At 48.0% G+C, this 26,529-nt stretch overlaps 1 protein-coding gene across 1 annotated transcript; it reads right to left on the reverse strand.

Annotated features, from left to right (window-relative positions):
• Positions 1 to 1,392: 1,392 nt before the first annotated feature.
• On the reverse strand, positions 1,393 to 23,124 carry FFAR4 (free fatty acid receptor 4). Its single transcript, XM_027528773.1, has 3 exons — positions 22,558 to 23,124; positions 13,977 to 14,105; positions 1,393 to 3,023 (listed from the first exon to the last, which is right to left on the reverse strand). The coding sequence occupies exons 1-3, from the start codon at positions 23,122 to 23,124 to the stop codon at positions 2,634 to 2,636; spliced, it is 1,086 nt and encodes a 361-aa protein (XP_027384574.1). The 3' UTR covers positions 1,393 to 2,633.
• Between the last annotated feature and the right edge of the window lie 3,405 nt (positions 23,125 to 26,529).

Genomic DNA, 26,529 nt, shown 5'->3' on the forward strand with positions numbered 1-26,529 from the left:
GTGAGGGTTCAGTTAGAGCACTTAGGAGCTGTGCAAACACTGGCGGATGCCAGGCTGACGTTTATGAGGTGTGTCCGGAGGCGGGGAACCTCCTGTGTGTGCAGAGACCTCTGCCTGGGTGCTGCCATATCAAGGGGCCAGGAGGCTCCCAGGGCCCTGAATCACTGTGCTTCGTTCTTCCACCAAAGGGGGAGGAGGCAGGGGAACACGCACAGGAGAGCTCTGCCTGTCATTCACCAGAAAGGGACTGCCAGAGCTGGGCTCTTCAGCAGTGGCTGTCACCCCAGAGACCTGTAAGACAGTCATGCGTCGCTTCAAAAGGCAACTTTAATTGACCAAATTTATTAACTAAAGATGAACAAAGGATCCCTGTCCTCTTGTCCTCAAGCTTGTGATAAATCTTACTTTGAAAGTGAGCTGCTTAAGAAATTCCACCAGCAAAGACAACTACTGGCTCCAACTTCCTCGGTGACACAGATTGGTGCTCTCGTACTATGCACCAGGCCCCGAGCTACTGTTCGAGCCATTCTCCCAGCTTCCGAGTGCTGGCGTGTCCCTGGGTTCTCTCTGGCTCTGGTTTCTTCTCTTTTTATTTCATAAAACCATAGATCTGCAAACACTCTGATGACTCCCAACACTGATCTTCAGGCCTGTACCCCACAGCCCTGCCTCCACCTACCGGCTCTCCATTTGGTTCTCACTGGGGTTGCACATGCAGATGCCCCAAATGAAACTCTTGGTTCTTCTACCTCTCATCCTCCTCACTTCAGTTCAGTCGCTCAGTCATGTCTGACTCTTTGCAACCCCATGAACTGCAGCATGCCAGGCCTCCCTGTCCATCACCAACTCCCGGAGTCCACCCAAACCCACGTCCATTGAGTCGGTGATGCCATCCAACCATCTCATCCTCTGTCATCCCCTTCTCCTCCTGCCCTCAATCTTTCCCAGCATCAGGGTCTTTTCAAATGAGTCAGCTCTTTGCATCAGGTGGCCAAAGTATTGGAGTTTCAGCTTCAACATCAGTCCTTCCAATGAACACCCAGGACTGATCTACTTTAGAATGGACTCATTCTCCTAGCCTTCCCCATTTGTGCTGCCTGCCCTCCATCCTGTGGCTGTCAGGAGTCTCTGTTGAATCCTCTCTTTCCCTCACATTCTGTATCCTGTCAATCAATAAGTCATGTTTGCTCTGCCTTCCCAAAGTATGCCCAAGATCATTTCTCACAACCCCCCATTAATGTCCGGAAGATGGTGAGGGATAGGGTAGCCTGGCATGCTGTAGTCCATGGGGTCGTGAAGAGTTGAACATGACTGAACAACAACAGCAATGTCATCCACCTCCAACTTCCCCATCTTCTTTCTTTACTTTGGCAGCTGGCTAACTGGTGTCCATTTTCATTCTTGCTCCACAAAGTGCATTTCCTGAACAGGGCAACAAGAGTATTTAAAAACAAATAGCAGGTCATATCCGCATCCAAATGCAAATCTCCAGTGGCTGCCCACTGAACACAGAACAAATGTTGATGGTAGACTCCCTAGCCCGGTATAAGCCAGCCCTGTAACCCCTCTCGTCTCCACTGATGGCCTCCAGCAGAGCATCCCTCTGTTCTGGTTTCAACGACAGGGCCTGGCCTAGAGGAAGCTCAGTCAATAGTTCACTTTGTGCACACCGGTCTTTCTGTCCCACAAGCACACAAGCCTCTTTGCACCAGCACCAGGGTCTGCTCCGTCTGCAAAGCCTCATTCCCTGGATTCACGTGACTGGTTCCTTCTTGTGGTTTGCCCTTATGGCTCAAATATCACCCTCAGAAAGGTCTTCCCAGACCCTTCCCCACTCCATCTAAATTGTCATCACTGTCCCGTTTTCTTCATAACGTTAATTCGCTCTGTAACACTATGTGATCTATTGCCATGTTTGGTGTTTCTCTGCCCCATCTGGAAGGTAAGTGAGCTCCATGGGGACATGGTCCGTGGCTGTGGTTCACTGCTGTATTCCCACCAAGAACACTGACCACAGCACGTGCTTAAGAGGCATCTGACAGGTACCAATGAAGGGAGTCACTCCTGCTCTGACTTTCAAATGTTAGAGTCATCCGACCTCCTCTGTGACTTCATGACAAAGCTTCTCCTCTTATCAATGACGAACAAAGTCACCTTTCATTCCTCGGAAATTAAATTCTTGTTCCTTGGAAACTCCTCAAGCACTCTTCACACTGATGTATGATCCTGCAGCCTTGCAGGTCCAGGGTGGGGAGCGAGGGTGGCCGTGACTCTTTGGAGAAGACCGAGTCATGAGTCCAAGCCTCACTTCAGAAACCTGCACAGCGTGGCTTTACAAACAGGAGATGAGATGGCTGAATAGTCACAAACAAAAATTAATACATTTAATCATATTCCACATTGAAGAAGTTCACATCGAAAAGGAACCCACAGCAAATCTTTCTATACAGGATAAAACTGTTATACTGAATGATCACCCCTTAATTTACTGGTGCTGAAAATGGGCATTTGCATAGGTTACATTTTCTGAGAGCCGGTACCCTGGTGCCAAGGGTCATGGAAACGATCTCCCTTTGAAAACACACCACGGCTGGCCAGAGAGGGACACACAGATGCCTGTAGAGAAAAATGAACTAGCTGGAAATAACAGACAGATCATTTCTCCTGACAGACGTGTCTGTCAACATGGCTCCCTTTTCCGCGAAGAAGCAGCAGTGAAAAAACCTCCTCCATTCGTTCCTAAACAGGGACATGTTGTAGAGAATGGGGTTGACGGCCGCGTTGGCAAACGTAAAGGCCATCACCCAGAAGAAGAGGGACGGCCAGATGACCAGGTTCTGCTTGAAGTTCTGGATCAGGATGAGGAGGATGGTGATGATGATGGGGCTCCACATGATGAAGAAGGATATCATGAGCAGGAAGAGGGTGCGGAAGAGCCGGACGTCCTGCTGGGACACGCGCAGCTGGTGGCTCTCCGAGTAGGCCAGGCTCATGGTCAGCCTCTTCCTGGAAGCCTTCGTGATCTGCAGGAACACAAAACAGAGCCAGAGCCACGGTTTACGGCAGGATATCAGCAGGTGTCGCTCTAGGAGGACCAGAGAAGCCCCAGGAGCTGGAATCTGCCATCCTCGCTGCACTGGGGCTGTTTGGCTTTGGAGCTTTGTGCGGAGAGGGCTCCCTCCTCAGAGGCCTGACTCTCCTCCTGCACTAAGGATGTGCTGGAGAAATGGGGCAGCTGGCCTCCTGAGAATAAGGCCGAAGTAAATCCATGTTGCAAATAGTGTTGATGTACTGTGTGTGCTGTGCTAAGTCGCTTCAGTCATGTCCGACTCTTTGCGACCCCATGGACTGTAGTCCGCCAGCCTCCTCTGTCTATGGAGATTCTGAGGCAAGAATACTGCAGTGGGTTGCCATGCCCTTCTCCAGGGGATTTTCCAATCCAGGGATGAAACCCACGTCTTTTACATCTCCTGCATTGTCAAGCATGTTATTCACCATTAGCCCCACCTGGAAAAGCCAGAATGGGAGGGTCTGGAAGAGAGATGTGTGATCATTCACAGAAGCACACTGCTGTGGTCTGAATGTGTCCCCACCGAGTCCATGTGTTGAAAGCTAACCCCCAAGGCTATGTTATGAGGAGCTGTTATTAGGAGCTGCCCCAATTAGGTTAAGGGAAGAAGCCCTCATCATGGGAATTAGTGCCCTTATGAGAGGCCCCAGAGTGCTCCTTCAGCCCTTCTACCCTGTGAAGACAGAGAGAAGTTAGTCTGCAACCCAGAAGAGCGCTCTCATCAGGATCCCACCATGTTGGATCCTGATCTTGGATTTCCAGCCTCCAGAAATGGAGAAATACTTTTGGCGGGGCTTGGAGGGTATTGTTTATAAGCCACCCAGTCTGTGGTAATTTGTCATGTCAGCCCAAACAGATAAAGATACACATCTCTCCCGTTATTTCTGTTTCTGAAAGTGTTAAGTAATTGAGTATATAAAATCAGTATGTGCTCAAAAGTACAAGCTGTTTGGGAACCATCTCCCCATCATGAAGGTCTGTTGGCACCACCAGCAGCTATATGGAGACCAGAGGAAACCGCCAGCAGAGAGAGACAATCCCCTCACACGGGCAAGCAGGCAGGTTCCTTGTCTGTGAGGGAGATGGGAGTCACTGACAGAACAGCGCTTCCTTCCCCCTTCCACACACCCACCCCACAATTCCCGTTCTGTGCTCTAGAGATGGGGAAGCTTTAAACTGCCCCTCAGATACATTGTTTGAAACAAGCAGGCATATCCAAAAAAGTGACTAGAAAGTTCTGAAATCAGATTGAGGTGTCCTTAAAGATTCCTGCTCCCAGTAAGAAAGAAGAACTGGTCAGATCACTGCTAGTGACATGTGTTGAAAAACTGAAACCATTTCCTGTTTGTACCCCCAGGTGAGAGATGACAACAGGTAGGATTAATATCTTTGTACATATCTTTGCACACCTAGATGCAATATCAGTAGAATAAATTCCCAAGAGTGGGACTGCAAGGATCTCTAATATTTTGTACTAACGAGCAGGGTCAGCTTTAGAGCAGAGGGATTGCAGGCAAGCAGGCTACTCTGGTGATGTGGGTTCAGAAGGGTGTTCTGGACTCTTCTGTCAGGAGCCCTTGCAGGCACTGCTGTCTGGGTCTTCTGTCCAGTCTGTTCTGTTCAGTTAGAGGGTTTTGCTTCAGTGTCGGTCAGAGAGGCTGGTTACTGGTTGGCAGTGGGCAGCCTTGCATGTGGAAATGGTCCATCAACTAAGGCAAGCTGACCAGATTAAAATAAAGCCCTGCATGTCCTCTCATCCCACTGTCCCATGTAAAACTAGTATTTTTGGAAGAGACAAATGTTTCATAACATCTCAGAACCAGAGTACTGGCGCTGGGTGGGCCTGCGCAGAGTTGGAGTAGCACTGCTCAGACTTCACTCTGCCGGTGAGGCCTTCCGCCCCACTTCATGTAAATGTAGATTCTGACTTTGCAAGGACCACACTCTGAGTAGCCAAGGCCTACCCAACCCTTCATTCTACAGGGTGGGCAACAAGCCCCCGAGAGAGGATTTAGCCAAAGTACTTTGACAACAGGAGCTGTGGAACTATTCATGTCAGGGAGCAAAAACCCTACAGAAGCCGAGTCCCTGAGAGAGGCGGTGGGGCTGCCGTTTAACTGTGCCTTCCAGGCACAGGGCGGTGGGCTGGCCTGACCTCCCCAGAGGTTCCAAAGAGCCCAGTGCTCAGGCTCTGGGCATACTTACAGTGTCCTGCCCTTCCACCTATTTCTAGTTGTCCTCTAAGTACAGCCAGAAAGCAGGAGGCCTGCCCTCCTGTATCACTTGCTCAGCTTTGGGGGTGCCAAGAGGTGGGGGTTGAGAGGAGAGGCTGGGGTGGGAGTGGGGGGTAGGCTGGTGCAGTTAGCCCAGTGGAGCCCTGGACCTACTAGCCTGACATGCTCTGCTCTAGTCTACGACCTCTGTCCTAGGGAAGAGATCCAACCCTGGATGTCTTACCACATTCGTGGTGCTTGCTAACTTTCCTTTGCTTAGTCTGGCCCTGTGTCCTTCTGCTTTTCCTGCAGGAGCAGTCTTCTGGCCACACAAAGAGTGCTTACATGTCTGGACATTTTAATGGCCTAAAGTCTTATCGTTAGCTCTGCCCTGGCCTTCCTACAACCATTGCCCTATGATTCTTGAATCTCAAGAAGTGAAACAATTAGAAAGTAATTAGATTCATTCAAATTTGGGGCCAGATTCACTCTAAGATCTGAATGGCTTAAAATATTCTCTTTAGAATGCTTCTAACTAGCTAAAGGACATGCTGTGCCATGCTAAGTTGCTTCAGTCGTGTCTGACTCTGTGAAACTCTGTGGACTATAGCCCACCAGTCTCCTCTGTCCATGGGATTCTATAGTGGAGTGGATTGTAGCGCCCTCCTCAGCTAAAGGATAGCCATTTTAATTGTTTTATGGTTACATGCAATTGCTTCTGTGCAGTAGTTTTGATCTGGGCAACAGACACTGAATGGACAGAACCCCTTCCTTCCCACCATGAATGACAGGAATTGTGATCACCACGCTTTATGGAAGCTCCCTGTGTGCCAGGCACGGGGCTATACATTTATTTTATAAATTATCACATTTCATCTTCACAACTGCTCTTTGGATTTGTACTATTACTATCTTCACTTCAGAGATGAGGAAACTGAATCTCAAGAAATTTGAATAGCTTGTTGAAGTTCACTCCACCGATGCTAAATGGCTAAAGCCACCATCTGGGAAAATCCAGCTCAGCTGACCTGAAGATTAGTGATATCGTTAGTGATACCATAAATGGCTCCAACAGGGCTGCCTTCCTCCTGGCTCTTGTGCTCCGCAGTGCGGCTGTTGCTCAGGAGATGTGACCCACCATCTGAGACCCACATGCTGGAAGTCATGTTGGCACATCCAAGCTGGAACGTGCTGTGTAGAATCAAAATTAGAATATGTGTTCAGGTGAAAGCTGGTTAATCTGAGATCTTGGATGGTAGACTTGGGAGGGTAACAGCTGCCCAAGGTGGAAGGGCTCCAGGCAAAATGGTACCACTTCTGAATAGCCTAAGTGCAGCCTGGTGGGCACACAAGGATGATTCCAGCAGCAGCCTCGTTGCTAGTGCTGTCTACACTGCTCTGCCAAGTGTCTTTTAGATTTTTTTTTTTTGCCAAAACTACGTGGCTTGCCAGATCTTAGTTCCCTGACCGGGGATTGAACCCAGGCCCTTGGCACTGAAAGCACAGAGTAACCACTGGACCACCAGGGAATTCCCTAGAAGGTTTTTGAGTGAATGATGTAAATGAAAGTTCGTATTTATTGAGAACTTCTTATGTGCCAAGCCTCTGTGCCTATCACTTGGCTTATCTCTCTAAATTCTCCCAATGATTCTGTGACTTATGTACTTTGATGATCCCCATTTTACAGAGGAGGAAACTGAGGCTCAAAGAGGTTAAGGAGATTGCCCAGCAGTACCCAGCTAAGCAGCTGCAGAGCTGGACTGCAAACCTTGGCAGTCTGTCCATGCTTAAACTAACTCCTTCCCACCCTCTAATATCTCCAACAGTAGCAGTCCTTCTGTCCAGCCTGTAACTCCAAGTTCTAAAGCTGGGAACATCCTGGTTTACCTCCCGTTGGCATCCTGCAATGCTTTGTTTCAGGTGCTCACATGGCACTTGCCACATATTCTCTGGTAGATGTTGAAGCATCATTCTTACCTCTGAGTCCCACAGGCTGCAGCTCCCTGGGGGTTGGGCCGCCCTGTGGCTTCTGTGGTCCAGGGCTCTGGCAAGGGCCTGACAATGACTATGAGCAGACAGCGAAACAGACTGACTCATGAGCCAAGTGAATATGTGGTTGGCTCTTTTTTTAGCACCGACTGATGCTACCATTTCCTTCCATCCACAGTTCCCACAGCTTTGAGGGAGTGAGAAGGAAAATGGGCCCATTATAATCAAATGTGGCTCCTCCCCTGCTCCCTTCCCTACTTTAGATGACATGACTAACCAACTTTCATTCAGGCTTTAAAGTGTCTCTGGCATCACACTAAATGCTTGATGTACTTTTAGATCAAATTAAATGCTCGATTAACGTCTGAGGATTAACTTTAATCCTTAAAACAAGCCTCTCAGGTATGTTCTGTTATTTGGGGGGCAAGAGACTAGGCTCTGAAAGGTAAAGTGACTTGCTCACGGTCTCAAGGTCAAGGTGGAGAAGCACACCTCAGGGGGAATGCTCTTCACTGCCTGGGACATCCTGCAGCTTCCAGAACAGAGGACAGAGCTCCCAGGAACGTGGCCCACAGCCACCCCCATCAGGGTCACTGGCGCTTAATAGAGTGCACATACGTGGGCTCCCCTTCAGACACCACTTCTGTGGATCCGAGAGGCCTCAGGAATGCGCACTGTTCATTAACTCTTTAGGTGCTTCTCAATCTCTAAAATATGAGAACTACACATCTAGGACTGGAGAAGGAAATGGCAACCCACTCTAGTGTTCTTGCCTGGAGAATCCCAGGGACGGCGGAGCCTGGTGGGCTGCCGTCTATGGGGTCACACAGAGTCAGACACAACTGAAGCGATGCAGTAGCAGCAGCAGCAGCAGGCATCTAAGACAACAGGCTTGGGGTTTTCCCCCAGTCCTTTGAAGAGTCGCTTTTAAATTGTCTGACTTGCTGCCTTTGCATTCACTGAGCATCTGAAGGCCATGACTGAGCAAAGCTTCTCCCCACCCCATGCCACCAGACCATGGCTGCAGACAGGTGAGTGTGGGGGTGGTCACTCCCAGTGACCCAGGTCCAGCCCCTTGGGTCTCCTCTGGGGGTTGCTTGGTCAATCCACACCCTCCCGATCATTAGACAACAGACTCCATCTTTCCAGAGGGCCCATCTCTTCTTCCATCACAGGCCAGCAGGCCCAAAGCTAAGGAATGACAGCCAAGCATGGGGAAAGGAAGGGCCATGTGCTTACTACCTAACACCTTCACCTTTAGCTGAAAGGGATTTCCTCTCTCTTCTAAGCCCTGAGCTAGGTAAAGGTTTTCCAACTTCAGGCCAGACACTCGCTCTCTCTTCAACATATATTTTATTAAGCCCCTACTCTGTGGGCAGCACTCTTATAGGTGCTGGATGCACAGCAAGAAGCAAGGGAGCCCTGCCCATTCTGCACTTCCACTCTAGTGTTTGGTGTGGGGAGTATAGGAGGGAAGGGAGGGGGACCAACAAACCTACAAGCTGTCCCACAAATCCTGGAAGCGTCTCATCTTGCCATGGTGATGGTTACTGGGTGACAGTATAAACCAAGCCCCACCCGTGAGCAAGGTCAGCTTGATCAAAGGCACTGGGGAGTGGCCTGGAGACTATTACCCTGGGAAACTGTTGATTGGAAAAAGCCACTGGAGATGTAGAGCACGCCTGAGTCAGGAGGCAAGAGGAATCTAGGGAGGCAGAGCGTGGAAAAGGCCATTGCCCTGAGCAGTGGGAGCAGCCCCGGAAACGAAGAACCTGGATGAAGCTTGCTCTCAACGCTCAGCCAGGGCAAGCCAGCAACCCAAAGCAGGACTTGAAAGCAGCTGTGCTCAAAGGAGAGTCCGTGGAGCACCAGCCTAGAGAGAGCTCTGTGGGGAAAAGGCAGTCAGATTTAGCAGTGCTGCCTACTCTGTTCTGGAGTTGGAGATTCTCAAAGTTTGTTAGCATAATAAAGGCTCTGAAAAGGCCTGCAGCAAAGAAGCCCACTTAACCTTGATTAATCCAGCATTTTCTAAGATAATGGAACCCTTCCTTTAGAACACATCCCACTGCTTGTGAGGAATAGAAGTCAGGATGATTTGAAACAGACACCTTGGGCTTCCCTGGTGGCTCCCTGGGGAAGAACCCGCCTGCCAATGCAGGAGATACAATCCTGATCCAGGAAGATGCCACATGCTGCAGAGCAACCAAGCCCGTGTGTTGCAACTATTGAGCCTCTGCTCTAGAACCTGGGAGCCACAACTATTGAGGCCCACACATCCTAGAACTCACAGCAAGAGAAGCCACCATGATGAGAAGCCTGTGCACTGCAACTAAAGAATAGCCCCACTGTCTGAAACTTGAGAAAAGCCCACACAGCAATGAAGACCCAGCACAACCAAATTAATTAATAAAAAAAAAAAAAGAGCAACACCTCTCAGGCCTTGAGACAGTGCTTGAGTTAGAGTTAAGAGTTAGAAGTGACAGGTGTGAGGTAGGGCTGCTGGCAAAGTTACCTGTCCTGTGGCTCCAAATGATATGCTAATTGTGTCTCTATAAATATAGCTAATTAACACTGTTATTCAATTGATTTTCCAGAGTTACACTCTTGACAGAAAAAGCTCGGCAAAAAGGCTGATTCAGTCTCTCAGTTATGAATATCTTCAGAGGGAGAGAGAGATGCAAGCTAGGAGGCTCTGCTGGGTTCTCCACCTGGAAGCTCATCTGCTTCCAAGTTGCCCACAGGTGCAAATGAGGACGCATGTCATAGTCCTCCTGGGAAAGGGGCAACAGGCAGTTTTACCAGTGGAGTGGAAAGTAATTTTCTGAAAGTCTTATATTTGCATGAATGTTGCAATTTTCAAAATCACATTTTACCTCTTTCGTATTAAAGTCTAGCAGTCTATTCGAAACATAATATCTGCACTCTCATTTTATCATGTTAAACAATGCCCTGGGACCCATTTGGCTCCAGAGGAAACAGGCCCACATTCATCAAGTGACTTTTCTAAGGTCACGCAGTAATAAAGCTTGGACTAGAATCTGTATCTTACGACTCTTTGTCCTGTGGTTTTCCCACTGCCCCAAAGAAGAAGGTGTTGTTGGCCCTTTCAGGGTGATCAAAGTTTGTTTCTTACTCATTCAGTAAGGGTTTATTGATCCCCTACAGTGAATAATCAAGGCTCTGTTTTAAGAACAGGACTACAGCGGTAAACAAAATGAGGTGTCTGCCTTTGGAGAGCTTGCATTCTAATGGGCAAGACAGACGATAAACAAATAAAAATGCACATATGGAATATGACACGGTTGGAAGTGCTTTGAAAAGAAATCAGGGTGAGGGACTAGAGAATGAGGGGGACTCTCTGGAGAAGAGTCTCTTGAGCAGAGGAGCGTGGCCCACACAGAAGCCTGGGGGTAGAGATCCAGGAGAGGAAATGGCAGGTGCAAAGGCCCTGAGGCAGAGCGTGTTGGCATATGTGAGGAACAGCCCCAAGGACACAAGGGAGATGGGGGGAGAAGACAGGTGAGAGAGAGGGGGCAGGCAAGGGCCAGATCACACAGGGCCTTGAGCAGAGAGTTTTAGCTTTTCCTGAGTGTGTGAGGGAAGTAATGGGATCTAAATCACATCTTTGACTCATTGCTCGGAACACCGTTTCATAACTGTGAGTCACAGCGGACAATCTGATTCATCCAGGAGCCGTCTTGGGATCTGTGATGGGAAGAACGGAAGGCTGGCCATGGGTTTCTCCGCGCAGTGTCTGGAATTGCAGTTACATGTGGACGGATAAGAGGACCCCTCCCCCAACTCCTCAGGGCTCAAGGATATTTCCAGGTGAGCCCTGGCATGAGGAGAAGATGGAGGGGGTGGGAAACCTTTCCGGAGAAGTCATCCTTCTTCAGAAGGCGGCTGAGTAGTGTGAGGCCCAAGTGAATAGAGGCAGATCGGAGCCCTCTCAGCCTCTTCGGGGCTCAGGGGTGCGACCGCCAAAGCAGGAGACATGGATGCCCCCGCCAGCATCTGCCCAGCCCTCCCCCAGCCAACCAACCAGCCCAGCCCCATCACCAGATCCTAGTTCCTGCCTTGCCCCAAATCTGGGCCCTGCTGTTCATTCTCTCAAAAATCTCAGCAGTACCTCCTCTTAGCATGCTGTGAGAGGATGAGAGGAGCAGCCTTGCCTAACAATTAACAGCAGCAGTAATTTCTTCATCCCCTGCTACAGGCAGGTGTGACACTCACCACAGTCGCACCATGAGTAACTCCTATGTCTCTCACCAAAATCTGAAACTATTGGACTTTTGATCATTATTTTGCAGACGAGGGAACGGAGGTTCGGAGAAGGTAAGTAACTTGCTGAGGCCACACAGCAAGTAAGGGGCAGATTCAGGACTGGTTGTTAAAACAACACTCTCAGGTCTCCTTCTTTTACATCCTTTTGTCTTTTACAGCCCTTTGCCTTTCTCCGTTTTCCCTCTTTTTTCTCTTTTAACAATTTGCAAAGTGTTTTCACACAAAGCCTCAGCATGGGTTTCACTGCATTGCAGAGCAGTGAAAATTGTGTCTCCCCCTTCCTTTTCTTGTGTTAAAGCTCCTTCCAGATTGTGACCTGCTCTTGACCACTCTCCACCCCCACACCGACACTTCACACAGCAGATCCTCGACAAACGTCTGAAGAATTAAAGTGTTGGAACTCTGGAACCAGACTGCTAGGTTTATGTCATGATAAGGCTGCTTATGAGCTGTGTGAGCTTTCATAAATTACTTAACTTCTCTATGCCTACGTTTCCTCATCAGTAATTCCGGTTAGGAGTAGACGAGTTCCTGGCACGTGTAAACACCGCTTGTTAAAAAAAAAAAAAAAATGTTTTTTTTTTAATAAATTCATTCTACAGGGCTTCCCTGGTGGTCTAGTGGTTAAGAGTCCGCCTGCCAATGCAGGGGACATGAGTTCGATCCCTGGTCGCAGAAGATCCAACGTGCTGTGGAGCGACTAAGCCCAAGCGCCACCACTATGGAGCCCACACGCCTGGAGCCCGTGCTTTGTAACAAGAGAAGCCGCCTCCGTGAGAAGCCCGCACGCCACAATGAACAGTAGCCCTGCTCACCATAGCTAGAGAGAGCTGGAGTGCAGAAACAAAGACCCAGTGCAGCCAGAAATAAGTAAATAAATAAACCTTAAAAAAAACTGCAATCTACATTTCTCTTTTTTCCCTCGCTTTTTTCTTTTAACATAATGATAGTAACTAAAGCTCACAGAGCATTTATACATGCCAGACTCCCACTGTAAGCACCTTGTAGACCTCAATGCCAGGCTTGAATCTGCCTCACACCCTTGAACAAGCCGCAGGTGGAGCGTCACTTAAATGGGTCACAAGCCAACTGGTGGGAAAGAGCCTAGGGATGAACGTGGTGGTCCTCTCTCACAGAATCCAAGGACTACAAGACTCAGATGGAAGATGGCTCGGTTTGGGGTTCTAAACCTCTAAGCAGGTCACAGATCTTTAGCTACAAAGAAAGGGCCATAAAAGTGGCCAGACAGCAAGCAGGACCTAAGGGCCCCACTTCAGTATGCTCATTTACCATATGACCCACTATATGCTATAAAACCAAGATTCAACAACTGTAAAACATTGGAGAGGACTCAGAGGTTTTGTATTAAACCTTCTAAAGTGAGCGTGAACACAGGCAGACGCCTCCTTTGCCTGGGCCAGCATCTCATATGCAAATGTGCTGCCTCAAGGGCTGGCAGGTCTTTTTTTACATCCCTGTACATAGTCACACTTGAAGGAGGAAATCATTTCCTGTTTCAGTGCACTTACGAAAGGCACAAGCCCTGGGTGTGAAGGGCAGCAATGGATGGAGACAGGCGGGGCTTCTGGTGAGGTTCAGCTTCTGGGAGCTGCTTCTAGGAGTGTGGTCAGTTTGTGAGCTGTGTGTATATGCTTTCTGTGTTTATACTGTACTTCAATTACAGTTTTTAAAAGTGTACATTCTTTATTGCCACATTGCTGTTTGTGATAGGGAAACAATGACACAACCCAACCCAAAAGCTCATAAAATAAATTATGTCACATCTGTATGATGGAGGACCATGAAGTCATTGCAAATAATGAGGCAGAGTACAGGAACTGATACAGAAAGATGTCACGATATAGTCCTCATCAAAAAAGGAAGTTGCAAAAAAAAAAAAAAGGAAGTTGCAAAGTAGAAAGCATTATCTCAAATCTGAAAATAAAATGGTTGAACCATGGAAATAGTTGATACTTAATAGTTGACCATTTTATATGGTTCAGTATATATATATGTGTGTGTGTGTATGTTTATATGTACACACATGTACATATACATGTTCACATTGCATATAAGTATGTATATATATAAATGAATAAAATATAACCTGAAAAAAAAATTCTTTAAACTGCCAACAAAGGGGGTAGACAAGATTTTTAGCATCTGTGTTGCATATTTCTATGTCTTTAATTTTTTATAATGAGTTATATTACCTTAGTGATCAGCAAAAACAATAATTATAACAATCACAAAGATAAAACTTTTTAAAAATACCACACTTTTGTCCCTTAGAGGGATGGATCTGGGGAGTGAGCCAGGATTGGGCTGATGTGAATTCTAAGGTAACTTCTGACCTAGAAATGCTAAGATTCCATCTGAACCCGAATGAAGTTCAGCCACTGGGTTTGAAGCAAACGTACCTGTAAAATTTTGGAGTAACTGATCACAATAAGCAGTCCTGGTACCAAGAAGTTGAAAATAGCAAATGACACGTCCCAGGTGATTTCTCCGCCAATACTGGGCCAAACCAGCGTGCAAATCGAAATTTCCTACATACAAAAAGGAAGAGAAGGTCATTTAACGTGGGGTTCTTATTTGGCCTTTAGCTCAAGCCCAGTTGAGGTTATCTGGCACTGTTACGCTGTTCTGTTTTGATGTCACACAACTGGTATGATAAGAAACCCTAGAATCCCTTCTACTGCCCACACAACCCCACTGACAAGTCATTTGCCTCAAACCGTGATTTGCCTCAGAATCACTGTGATTATTATTCCCATTCTCCAGTGGAGGCACATGAGCCTCAGGGTCCCAAGGCTGGGAGACCTAGGCGTGATTTTGGATCATGGCTCCATCACACGGATCGTGTCCAAAGGCATGACCCCGGGTTCAGTGCTCTACTTCCTTGGACTGAGCTGCAAAGAGCCATTGAGGCTTCTCTTCCAAATCCTTCATTTTACAGGAGAAAAATCTGACCCCTGAAAGTTTACATAGATTGGAAGAGATGTGCTACACGCAAACATATAAAACCAGGAGCGAGGTTTCAGTATAGTCACACTGCTGAAGGCAACAGTCTCCATTAGGGCATTAAGTGTTCGTTTGGGGGATGTTCAAATGTCTAAACTGCATCAAGGCAGTCATGGCTTACTCCAGAACTGTGCTGGAGCCCAGACTCGGGAACTCTGTCCTCGTGTTCCTCTCCTGGAGGGAAGCACCCAACAGGCGTGAAGCGAAGGTGCAGCCGCAGACATCAGCTAAAGAGGTAAAACCACTGAGATGGGACGGAAGAGTGTGTAAGTTTGTGACCTCGCTGCTATTGCTATCGCTACATTGTGTTGAATTCAAATGTTTGACACTAATTACAAACCCCAAAACCTTTTGGGAACTCACTGGATAGTTACCAAGAGCTACTACAATAATTTCTTCCAACGAATAAATAGATTAAGGAAAAGACTTCCATCTATCTATCCATCCTCCCAAACACAAATCTCCAGCATCTGCTTGACTATAGGACAAAACTATTTAGAAAACAAGAGCCCTACACACTTTCAAACACATAGAACAAATTTTGAAGAACACTTTCTCTGTGAAAAGACCACATTATTGATTTTTGGTGGACAGGACATCTTAACCACTGTCCAAAAGCAGTATCATCAACCACAGCATCATTCACTCATTTGACCAACATTTATTGAATGTTATTCTAAGAAAAGGGTTTCCTTGGTGGCTCAGTGGTAAAGAAGCTGCCTCCAATGCAGGAGACACTGGTCCTTGAGAAGAAGGAAATGGCAGCCCACTCCAGTGTTATTGCCTGGGAAATCCCATGGACAGAGGAGCCTGGAGGGCTACAGTCCATGGGATCACAAAGAGTTAGACATGACTTAGTGACTAAACATCAACAACGGAGACTAAGCAAAGGGACAGAATTTTTATCATTTTCTAATGTGTATCAAGGAGAAGGCAATGGCACCCCACTCCAGTACTCCTGCCTGGGAAATCTCATGGACGGAGGAGCCTGGTAGGCTGCAGTCCATGGGGTCCCTAAGAGTTGGACACGACTGAGCGACTTCACTTTCACTTTTCACTTTCATGCATTGGAGAAGGAAATGGCAACCCACTCCAGTGTTCTTGCCTGGAGAATCCCAGGGACAGGGGAGCCTGATGGGCTGCCCTCTATGGGGTCGCACAGAGTCAGACACGACTGAAGCGACTTAGCAGCAGCAGCAGCAACATGTATCAAAATTGCGTGGTTGAACTCAAAATACAATCAAGTAATCACCCCTTTTCCTGTTTGGTATTAACAAACAATAGTAACATCTGAAATTCACTGAGCATTTATTCTTGGCCAGGAAACACTTTACACACATTATCTTATTGAATGTTCAATACAGCCTTTTTTGAAGTGCATAGTTATTTTCCCCAAATACACAGAGGAGGGAACTAAGGCTTAGAAACATTCCCCTAAAATATTAGTCTAAAACACTAAAGATATAGTCCTTTTTAATCATCTTCAAAGATCTGAGTGGTTATAAAGGATATCCAGGGATCTACCAAGAAAACTCTAAAGCAAGTCAGGCAAGGAAGAATGATTTAGTTATATTTATGCCTTAAGGTGGGCTTCCCTGGTGGCTCAGATGGTAAAGAATCTGCCTGCCATGCAGGAGACCCCGGTTTGATACCTGGGTCGGGAAGATCCCCTGGAGAAGGAAATGGCAACTCACTCCAACATTCTTGCCTGGGAAATCCCATGGACAGAGGACCCTTGGAGGGCTACAGTCCATGGGATTGCTAAGAGTTGGACATGACTGAGTGACTAGCATTTCCTACCTTGAGATGGGGGGTGCAGTTGGGGTGAGAATGTTGCTTCCTTTTCCTATTTGATTCAGATGACTTGCAAATGCACTGAATATTCTAGAAACTTATTATTCTATCCTCACCCCACTGTGCACACCTGATGGAAGAAAGTTTATTAGAGCTGTCTACATTTTGGTAGTTGGAAAGAAATCTGTATCTCTCATGGATCTTCTGAATATTGGCAGTGCAATGACCACAGTTCTTTGGGAAATCCACGCAACCTTTGCTTGTACTCAGACCTCCCCCCACCAGGGACCCCTCACTCCGGGTACACTGGTGGGCAACACATATCAACAGATATGTTGAAGCAGCTATCAGGAGAAACAGATTCCAGCCCTGAGTGGGACTTAGTCTCCAATTCTTACGCCTGTGATGGGAAAATGTACAGAGAAACAGATGACCCCAGAACCATTTCTTAAAACCCCCAAGAGACCCCAAACTCTTTCCAAAAACCCTCTCCAGAATGTCTGCCCTACTTTCTTCAGGCTTAAAAAGAATTTGTAGAAGAATGTGTAATGATAGAACAAGGTGTTCCTTCTAAATTAGGGGGGAAATATAGATCTTTAAATAATATGCCTGTATCAGCCTCATGTTGAGGAAAATGTGTAGGTGTGAATGTACAGGTATCCACCCACACAGAGAAGCATAGAAAAGACTGGAAATCCAATTAAAAATAAAAAAGACCAAAAGAAGCCAAGCACACAGACACTTGATGCAGGAATGGTATATGTCAAGTATGTAAGCCCCCGTGATTCAAAATATTGAGAAATTTTCCTTCAGATTTTCTTGCACAAATGAGTACCAGGTAAATTTTAATATTTTGCTAATAATTATGCTCAGTGATTGGAAGGTGAAGATGTTAAGAAATGCTCAGAAAAGACAGATAAAGGCTTCTCATCACTGAGTGACTCAGTGGGCATTTGTAACACAATGATGCTTCCGTCATTTTCTTGTGCTCATTAAAATAGGCATGTGGGGGAAAAAAAAAGACTGGAAAGATACACTCCAGAAAATTAACAGTGTCTATTTCTAGGTGGGACTCAAGTTATATTTACTCTTTTGACTTACGTGAATTTTCTAAATTTTCTATAATATGTCTATGTGACTCTTACAAGAGGGAAAAAATGGCAGTAAAAGTTTATTTGTAAGAGAAATGATGAGCAAATATGAAATACAAATTACCATGATAGTTGAGAAACCTGAACAGGTTTTTTTTTTTTTTCAACAAACACAACGAACCCAGGAAGACTCTCAAATTCCGTGACACTAATGAAGATGCTCTTTGACTTTTTGATTGTGGCTCTCACTCCAGATAGGAGTGTGTAAGGAAGTAAGATAAGAACTCTGCCAGGCACCCTCATCCATGAACTAAGAGACAGTGAGGGTGGCTTGCGTGAACTAAATGACTAATTACATGTACTCTAGAAAGCTTTATATGGTATCATTGGTTAAATGCAGTATTTATCATCATTTCAAAAAAAAAAAAAAAAGAACAGGCACCAGGCCCACAGTCCAAGACCTAACATGGTGTTATAAGTTTGTTTCTGTGGGAAAGTCCATTCGACATAAGTCATTTTGCTTCTAGATATTCTCAGAGGCTGTGACTTGTAAAGGAGTTTGGCAGTCAGTCAAATCTGGAAGGTTGGGGCGTGAGTATTAGAATATTCTCTGTAATTTTTCTGCACATTTAAAATGTTTTCTGATTTTAAGAAGGAAATTTGAAAACCAAAGGCGCTGGGTCTCCTTTCCTACTGAGCCACACAAGCGGCGTTGGCTCAGCTGGTGACGGTGTCCTGCAATCTATTTGTCCAACCACTCGCTGACTCAAGCCACCGTGGCTGAGCCACTGAGAGGCCACTGAGGGAATGGGCCAGGAGGCTGCGGTGCAGTCAGGGAGGGAGAAAAGCACTAGGAAACTTCAGTACAGTTCACAGCAGTGAACCAGAAGTGCCCAGAGGGCTACCGGTGATGGGACTGTGGAGTGACCAAGAACGCGGCATCCAGGAGGGGTCGTGTCAACTGTGCCTGTGAGGATGGGGCTTTGGCCAAGAGAATAAAGGAGGCTGGAGCTCCATGTCCCAATCAGAAAGGATGTAGGTGGGAGGCCAGGTACAATAGTGTGAAATGTGCTTGGGGGTGACCTGTATTCCCATCCCAATCTCCGTCTCCCCCTGGCAGTCTCATCCACTTCCACGGTGGCTTTTTGCAGATGCTGCTGCCGTCTACTCTTTTCAGCCCAGTGTTCCGCTGAACCCCAGACTGGCCTCCCCACCCCAAGAGCATCTCTATAGGATGCTTCACAGGCACACCTAGCCTCCAGTGTCACACCCCAATGATTCCACCTCCTGCATCATAGTATCCAGGCACAGAGCCTCCATTTTCCAAGCTGTCAGATACCTGACAGCTGCCCTTCCACCTTCTTCTCTCTCCACTCAGAGGGAACTCCTAGGTTCTGTCTTAACAGCTATGCAACTCACCACAAGCTCTTTCTCATTGCCCCCCAAGACCCAGTCATCTCTCACCTTGCAAGTCCCAATGCCCTAAAGGGTATGTACCTGGCCCTTCTCTAGTTGGCCTCCACCAACCCTTCCAGCTGCATCTCATGCAAACACGTGGGCTGTTTCTTCTGCTGTAACGCCGCTCCAGTCCCCCATGTCACTCACGGCTTTCCAGGAAGACTCCCCTGAGACTGGGGGACATCTATCTACTGCTCAAGAGCTGGTCCCTCCCCCCACCAGCTGACTCATCTGCAAAGGCCACCTGATTTCAGCTGTTTCTTGTCAGCTTCTCTAATGACTTTTCCTGGAACACCCTTGGGGATCCCTTTGTAAATAATTCTCCCTGCCCCACCTCTTCAAACAAGATGGAAGACCTCAAGGTTGTTTTAAGAAACTAGGCATCCTAGTTCTATATCTCCACTCCTCTCAGCTTCCCAGCTGAGAAGAAAGAACATACCCATGCAAGAAATGGACTTACTTTCCTGTATCTTAAAAGTATCCTTTAATATCAGCAAACGTAAGCAAACTTGTCTCCTCAGTCAGTCCACACACAGTAGAGGCACAATGGCATTATTGGCCTGAAATGAAACCCGGACAGGGCAGAGAGCAGTGTGACCAAGCGCTCCTCTGGAAGTGTGAACTCATGGGAGAGGATCCTAGAGGGACAAACAGACCCTGGCTAACTTCCAGTTCCATCCTTTGTTCATCCTGTGACTTTAGGCATCTTCTCCTTCAGAAAATAAACATGAGAACACCCACTCGTGGGGTTACTGTGAGGTTACTGAATTGTGCCAGGGTCTGAGACCAGAAGCTGGGTGACCTACATGCACCTCCTTGGAGAGAAGGACAGTGTTTTGGTCATGTGACTCATGGTGGGGTCAGGAGGGAGGGGTGCTCAGTAAATGTTTGCAGAATAAATGGGCAGCACACTCTGCCCAGGGTGGACAGTCCTCCCCACCTGCCAATGAGGGTCACGCCCTGCTGGGACCATAGCACGCACAGACAGGAATCCTATTGGAATAGGCTGGGATGACCTGGCTGAGATGGCTAAGTTGCTAGGATGTGTCCACTCTCCTAAAATGGCAGTGTTTTCTTTGCTTGTTTGTTTTTAATGTCAGTCTTTTATTTTCTAGCAATCAGAAGAATTATACTGTTTGAAAAATGTTTAAAATATTTATAACCAAAGATAAGGAGACTAATAATAGCTGGCAACTCTTGAGTGATTAACTCTGTGTGTGCCAGGTGTTAGTTCATTTACTAAAGATAGTCACCACGATGTTAATAAGGGTAAAATTGCTACTGTGCCCATTTTGCAAATGAGGAAAGTGAGGTATAAGAGAGATGAGACCACTTGCCTCTGTCTCACAGCTCCTAAACGGCAGGGATGGGAATCAAACTCAGATCATCTGACTCCAAAATCTGCATTCCTAATACCAAATTATCTAGTGTTTTCTAGAATGTCTACCATTTCATCTAAGTTTGTGAGAGTCTAATTACCCTGACTGCTGGGCACCCACTGTCCAAATGGACAAAGATAACCACGTTCCTGGGGACTGGGTTTGACCAGGGGTGGAGTTCAGATAAGCGGAAAACTCTGAGAGACACTGTCTCCCTGGCCTGTTCTTCTGGAGGGGAGGGAGCCAGTCTGCGCCTGGGTTTAGTTAGTTCTCTGAGCTGGTGGTTTGGGTAGGAAAATGTCCCCCATCCAAAACCTCCATATTTAGTGTCCAAGTGGGAGGGGGCAGGCAGAGTCAGGAAGTTGGGAGTAGAGGATTGAGAAAACAAGTCTTTGCTAATTTTAAATTTGACTCTCAGTTCAGTCTAGACTAGATCCTTCTCTGTCTCTTTTTTTTAATGCTCCCCCTCCCTTCCCCCCCACCCCAATTCTCATTCTTCTCAACTTATTCCTTTAACTGCAGAGCCTCAGTCGACCCACCTATAAAATAAGACGTTTCCTACATGTTCAGGGCATAGCCCTTGAGGAACCAGGAGATTTCTGTTTGTTGGGAGGTGTGGGTATGTGTGTGTTGTTAGTGTGGAGCAGGTAGGGAAAACAACAGAGGATGGAGGGCTGGAAAGGACTGTCCCAGGTTTTCATCACAAGTTCCACAAGTTCCACCTTGGGGAACATGGCTCGCGCAGCCAGCTCACTTATCCCTAATCTTCTGGCCCACTCTCTCCCTCTCCAAAGGCTCTTAAGACCAAAGTGGTGTATCTGCAGTAAAATAATAAGAGGGGTGTGTGTGCCCAGCCCCAAAAGGGATTGAAGGAAGGTCACCCCAACGCGAAACTCCACAGAGGCATCTTACGGTAAAACTCCCGCCATCCCTGAAGAGCTGTGGAGGGTCCAGCCCCCACAGGTGCCATACCTGGGGTAAAATACAGAGTGGCAAGGCACGGAAGGTCCTGCCTCTGTGCGAAGGCCTTCTGACTCAAACAACCCCTGTGTCCACGTCAGCAAGCAGTTTTAGTCTGGGTTGTTGGCTGGGAGGTGACAAGAGCCTCGTTTTTTAGTGTCATTTGCCGGTTAAGTAGAAGTGTACCTGAAATAGTACTCCCCCTCCACCCCTGCCCCCCAGGCGCCTTCCGGTGGGGCTCACAGACCTCTGTCCCTGGCCCTCCCCGAGAGGCGCACAGAACCTAACGCCGGGATAACAGCCAGAATCGCGGGCCTCTGTCCAGGTCTGGGGTTTCGGCTGAATCTCCGCACGCGCAAGCCCTGCCTGCAGTCGCACCGCAGCACACCAAGGAGAGCAGACCCGCGCCCGCAATTCCGGACCGTGGGACTGGAGCAGACTCGAGCCAATGTCGTGAACAAAGCAGAAGCTTTGTTCTATCCCACAAAGATCCTAATGGCATCTCTGGGTGCGCCGCCCGAGTAAAGCTCAGGGGCTCAGACTTGAGAATCTTCGGAATATTTCGGGCGCCCAGGATACTCTGAAGTCACTCTTCATCCAAAACCCCCAGGGTAAGATACCGCGGTATAATTTAATCCCTCCAGTTTAATCCCTTCCGTTTTGCAGTTAGAAAAACTGAGGCTCCAGAGAGGAAGTGACAACCCCTGTAGAGGCAGCACTAGGTCTGGGGTCTCTGGGTCTCCAAGGCCCTTTCTCTCCGGCCCATCCACACACACATGCCCGCGATTCTCAAAGCAAGACCCTCATCCACCTCGCACCGAATCTGCTGAGCACGATGTCAGCTCCTCCTCTCACTAAGGGTGAGATACTCTGAGCAATTCACTCTCTGCGTACCTTGGCTTCCTCATCTGTAAATACGTATGATAATAAGTACTGCGAGAAAGCAGAATTTACTATAATGTGATCAGTCATTCCAGGTCTCCCAAGTTCCGTCTGTCTAACCGTTAAGCCCCCGTTACTCCATTAACCTCGCAATAGTGCACCTTACAAGCATTTTGGGGACTCCACTCACAACGTTTTGGCGGGCGTTTAATGTAATCTACATCGTAGGGTCATAGTGAAATTTAACAGGTAAAACTTAGTATCGAGCACGGTGACACAACTATTAAATGCACAAATGGCCTATTATTGTTTTGTTGTTTTTGTTAATGATCATCCCAGATCACCGTCTCCGTCGAATTCCGCCTTCCAGCCCTTCCCGGACACCTGCCCGGCGCGCACACCGCGGCGCTCACCTGGTCAGCGCCGGGTAACCGCTGCGGGAGGACGCGGAAGAAGATGCAGAGGGGCAGCGCCGCGATCGCCGAGTAGCCCCAGATCAACGCGAGCAGCGCGGCCCGCGCCCGCCGCCCCGGGCCCCGCGCGCCGCGCTGCACGCGCACGATGCACACCACGCGCTCCAAGCTGACTGCCGCCAGCGTGAAGATGGTGACGCTGCCGCTCAGGGTCATCATGTAAAAGAGCAGGTGGCAGGCAACCGGGCCCAGGAGCCAGGCCTCCGTCCAGCGCACAACCAGCACGAGCGGGATGGAGCTGGTGAAGAGCAGGTCCGCGCAGAAAAGATTGAGCACCAGGCTGGCGGTGGTGCCGCGGCGCCGTCGGCGCGCTACCAGCACCAAGGCGCACACGTTGCCCAGCAGCGACACCACAAAAATGAGTGCCAGCACCACGGTCTCCACGGCGTTCAGCACTAGCCGGTGGTCGCCCTTGACATCGGAGAAGAACGGGAAACGGGTGCGGTTGGCCCTCTCCAGGCTGCGCACGGGCGCAGTGCCCGCCGCCTGCGCGCACTCAGGGGACATGCCGGGCACCCCGCGGCCCGCAGCCTTCTGCGAGCGGGCTCATCTGGGAGGTGACTGAATGCCAAGGCGGGGAAAGAGGGAGGGAGAGGGTTGCGACATCTCCCCTCTGGCCCCCTCCCGCCTGAGCAGCGCCGGAGCTGGGCGTTGCAAGCTAAGCCTGGGGCGCGCGGGAACGAGGAAGTGCCAGCGACGCCCGCTGGAAATACCGGGCTGTGAGGGAGGCGGCAGTCTAGGTAGAGGACGCCCTCGGCCGAAGTAGGATCACCTGAACCCTCGGAAACCCCGCAAAGCTTCCCCAGCCCCTTTCATCCGCCAGGGGCACCCGGAGGACAACTTTAATCCACTGATATAGTTAAAATTGATTTAGGAGTGCTTGAGCTGGACTCTGGAGATCATTCTGTCCTGTGCTTTTCAGGCTTCACCAGAGAAGTCTCAGGGGTCTAGGAATAAATCCCAAAGCAGCTTGCAATAGGTCCAGATCTTTTTGTGGGGGTGGGGAGGAGTCATTTATCATTGCTAAGTAACATGTGACTGGGTAGATTAGTTCATCTCTCTGCCCTAGTATTTTAAAATCTATAAATGGAGATAATAATATCCCATTGGGTAATTGTGAGTACCATAGAAAGAGATTTATACTTGGCACACAGTAATTGCTCCTGAAATGTTATCAATTATCAATTGCCATAATTAAAATCCAGGTAAATTCTGCATTCTGAACAAAGATATAAAATACTTTCGTGTAAAAAGAATGGGGCCCAAAAATATATTGAATAAACTTGGCACCCAGGAAAGACAGTCACTCCAAGTACACACAGATGGTGAATGTGCCTCTGGCACCCCAGTTTGACAAACACTGAACAAACCAGTCCCCTTACAGATGAAGAAACTGAGGAACAACACGAAGTGACTTGCCCAGGGACTTCCTTGGTGGTCTAGTTGTTAAGACTCTGAGCTCCTAAAGCAGGTGGCACAGGTTCAATCCCTGGTTGGGGAACTAAGATCCTACAGGACATAAGGTGCAGCCACCAAAAAAAAAAGAGAGACTTGTCCAGAGTGGTGCCTGGTTAGTGATAAAGCCCCTGACCCAGACGTTTCTGTCACACCCCTGTTGTCTAGTTTTCTGTTATAGTAAGTTAGACAGAGAAAGAAAGTGTGCCTGTGGCCCTAGACCCAGTGACCACTTCCCTGCCAGACACCGTCCCACCACCCACAGCCTCACTCTCTTCCCCTTTGCCATACTACCAGGCCCATCCATCTTGTAATCATCTGGGCATTAACTAAGAATTTGGGGCACTAGCATAAGGTGCTCTCTGGTGGGGCGGAGGGGGAGAGGGCGGTCATATCTGTGTTTGCTTATCACTGTGGCATTTGGGGTCTGAGTTGACGATGTGACCTCTGAACTGAAGGGCAGATTGCATGTCAGTGGGAGATTTTCAACTTGAACCTGGATTAAATTCAGGTAGTAAAAGGGAAGCAGTTTGCTTTCTGACACAGACCAAAAAGGGCAAGAGATTGAAGTAAAGGGAACTCGAGTGTGATTTGGTAACTGCCTGGTTGGGGCCACAGCGTGTTAGTTTCTGTGGAAGGGAAAGGAGGATTCTGTGTGTGTGTGAGCACATTCTCGATGCACAGCATGGAGGCAGGAAGAGATTTTCCCAGAGTGGCCAACAAGAATTCAGTCTCTGCACTAGAAAGCCTTCTCCATCTTTACCCTCCTGAGTTCTCTCAACGGCAAAATGCATCTTGCTAGCACAGAGGTTCCCAGACTTTCACATCATCTACATGGCATTCATTGGCCAAAAGAAAAACCCAACAGTTTAGTTTATTAAGCAGCTGGGGCCAAGTGACTTAATATGACTTAATGTCCTAACAACTTAGTAGCCATCTGGAAAAATAATAAACATCAATTTAAAAAAAAAGTTTTCATTTCTTTCTCAAATAATGACTTCCTAACAGAATGGGTGACCCTATTGAGTTCATAAAGCGGGGAATCAGATGGAAGGCTGCCACTCTCATCTCCTGCTCCACATTGATCTGAATCTATCTGCTTTCCATCACAGTAATCCCCGAAGACCCAGATTTGTCAATGAGTTTGATGTTGGAACTGTGAATAAGAGCTAGTAGTCCATGTGGAGTTTGGTGAATGTTGAGTAGTACTGTGTTTCCGGGACTCCCCAAGCACACATGGGCAGTGGTTAAGAACACAGGCTTGAAAACTTGCTTGCTGGAACCAGAGTCCTGACTGTACTACTCACTGTGTCACCTTGGGCTAATTATTTTAGCTTTAAGTGTTTCAATCTTCCTGTGTATCCAAAGGGCAGAATAAAAGTATTATCTTATAGGTTTTGGGGGAATCAAGTGAAGTTGCCACCTGTAATGCACTTAGCACAGTAGATGTTCAGGGGACACTGGGTCAGGCTCTGCTCAACACTGTGTGTGGACTTAAGGGCTGACCACACAGCCCTGTTTGCTGGGATTGTCTCAGGTCATGAGATTATTATTAGAACCCTCTCCCAATATGAAATTGCTCTGATTTGGAAGATAAATTATCTGGCAGCCCACTGTTACATTTTTTAACTCATTTAGTGCTCCTACGGAGAAGGCAATGGCACCCCACTCCAGTACTCTTGCCTGGAAAATCCCATGGACGGAGGAGCCTGGTAGGCTGCAGTCCATGAGGTTTCGAAGAGTCGGAAGACTGAGAGACTTCACTTTCACTTTTCACTTTCATGCATTGGAGAAGGAAATGGCAACCCACTCCAGAGTTGCTGCCTGGAAAATCCCAGGGGCGGGGGAGCCTGAGGCCATCTCTGGGGTCGCACAGAGTCGGACATGACTGAAGCGACTTAGCAGCAGCAGCAGCAGTAGCAGTGCTCCTACAGGTTGCAGGCACTGGGATTTGAATCTAAGCAGTCTGGTTATCTGCTTTTTGCCCTAATTTGCCCTGGCCCCTGCTCTTAAGCACTACAGCAGTGCTTCTTAACTGGGGTGAGGGCAGGAGGTAGATGTTATGCGCTCGCGTACACACACACACACTGCCACAGAGACATTTGGTAACCATCCAGAGACATTTTTTGCTTGTCACCCTAGGGGGTTGTTGTGGCGTCCAGTGGGTAGGGGAGAGGCCAGGGCTGCTGCCAAACATCCTGCAGTGCACAGGACAGCTCTGCAGCAAAGACCTGTCTAGCCCCAAGTACCGATAGTGCTGAGGCTGAGAAACCCTGGGCCAGAGGCTGCGTCCTCTTGCGGCCTTGGCACACTCTACCGCTTACTGTTGGCTTCCGCTGTGAAGTCCCACCCTGCAGCAAAAACCAGAAATGTGATTCTTTTCCTGGTAGGAACTTCACCATGAACTCTGTAACCCCTTTCATCAACCCACTGGTGAGGCTCAACGTCGTGCTGTGG

This window comes from Bos indicus x Bos taurus, chromosome 26 (genome assembly GCF_003369695.1).
Source record: "Bos indicus x Bos taurus breed Angus x Brahman F1 hybrid chromosome 26, Bos_hybrid_MaternalHap_v2.0, whole genome shotgun sequence".
NCBI lineage: Eukaryota > Metazoa > Chordata > Mammalia > Artiodactyla > Bovidae > Bos > Bos indicus x Bos taurus.

Bases quoted from the DNA above. Each gene is read 5' to 3' on its own strand.
- FFAR4 (XM_027528773.1), bottom strand. From the start codon at position 23,124: ATGTCCCCTGAGTGCGCGCAGGCGGCGGGCACTGCGCCCGTGCGCAGC. The intron at 14,106-22,557 runs GTGAGCGCCGCG...TTTTGTATGTAG, and splicing joins GGTTACCCGGCGCTGACCAG to GAAATTTCGATTTGCACGCT. The intron at 3,024-13,976 runs GTACGTTTGCTT...GTGTTCCTGCAG, and splicing joins GTTACTCCAAAATTTTACAG to ATCACGAAGGCTTCCAGGAA.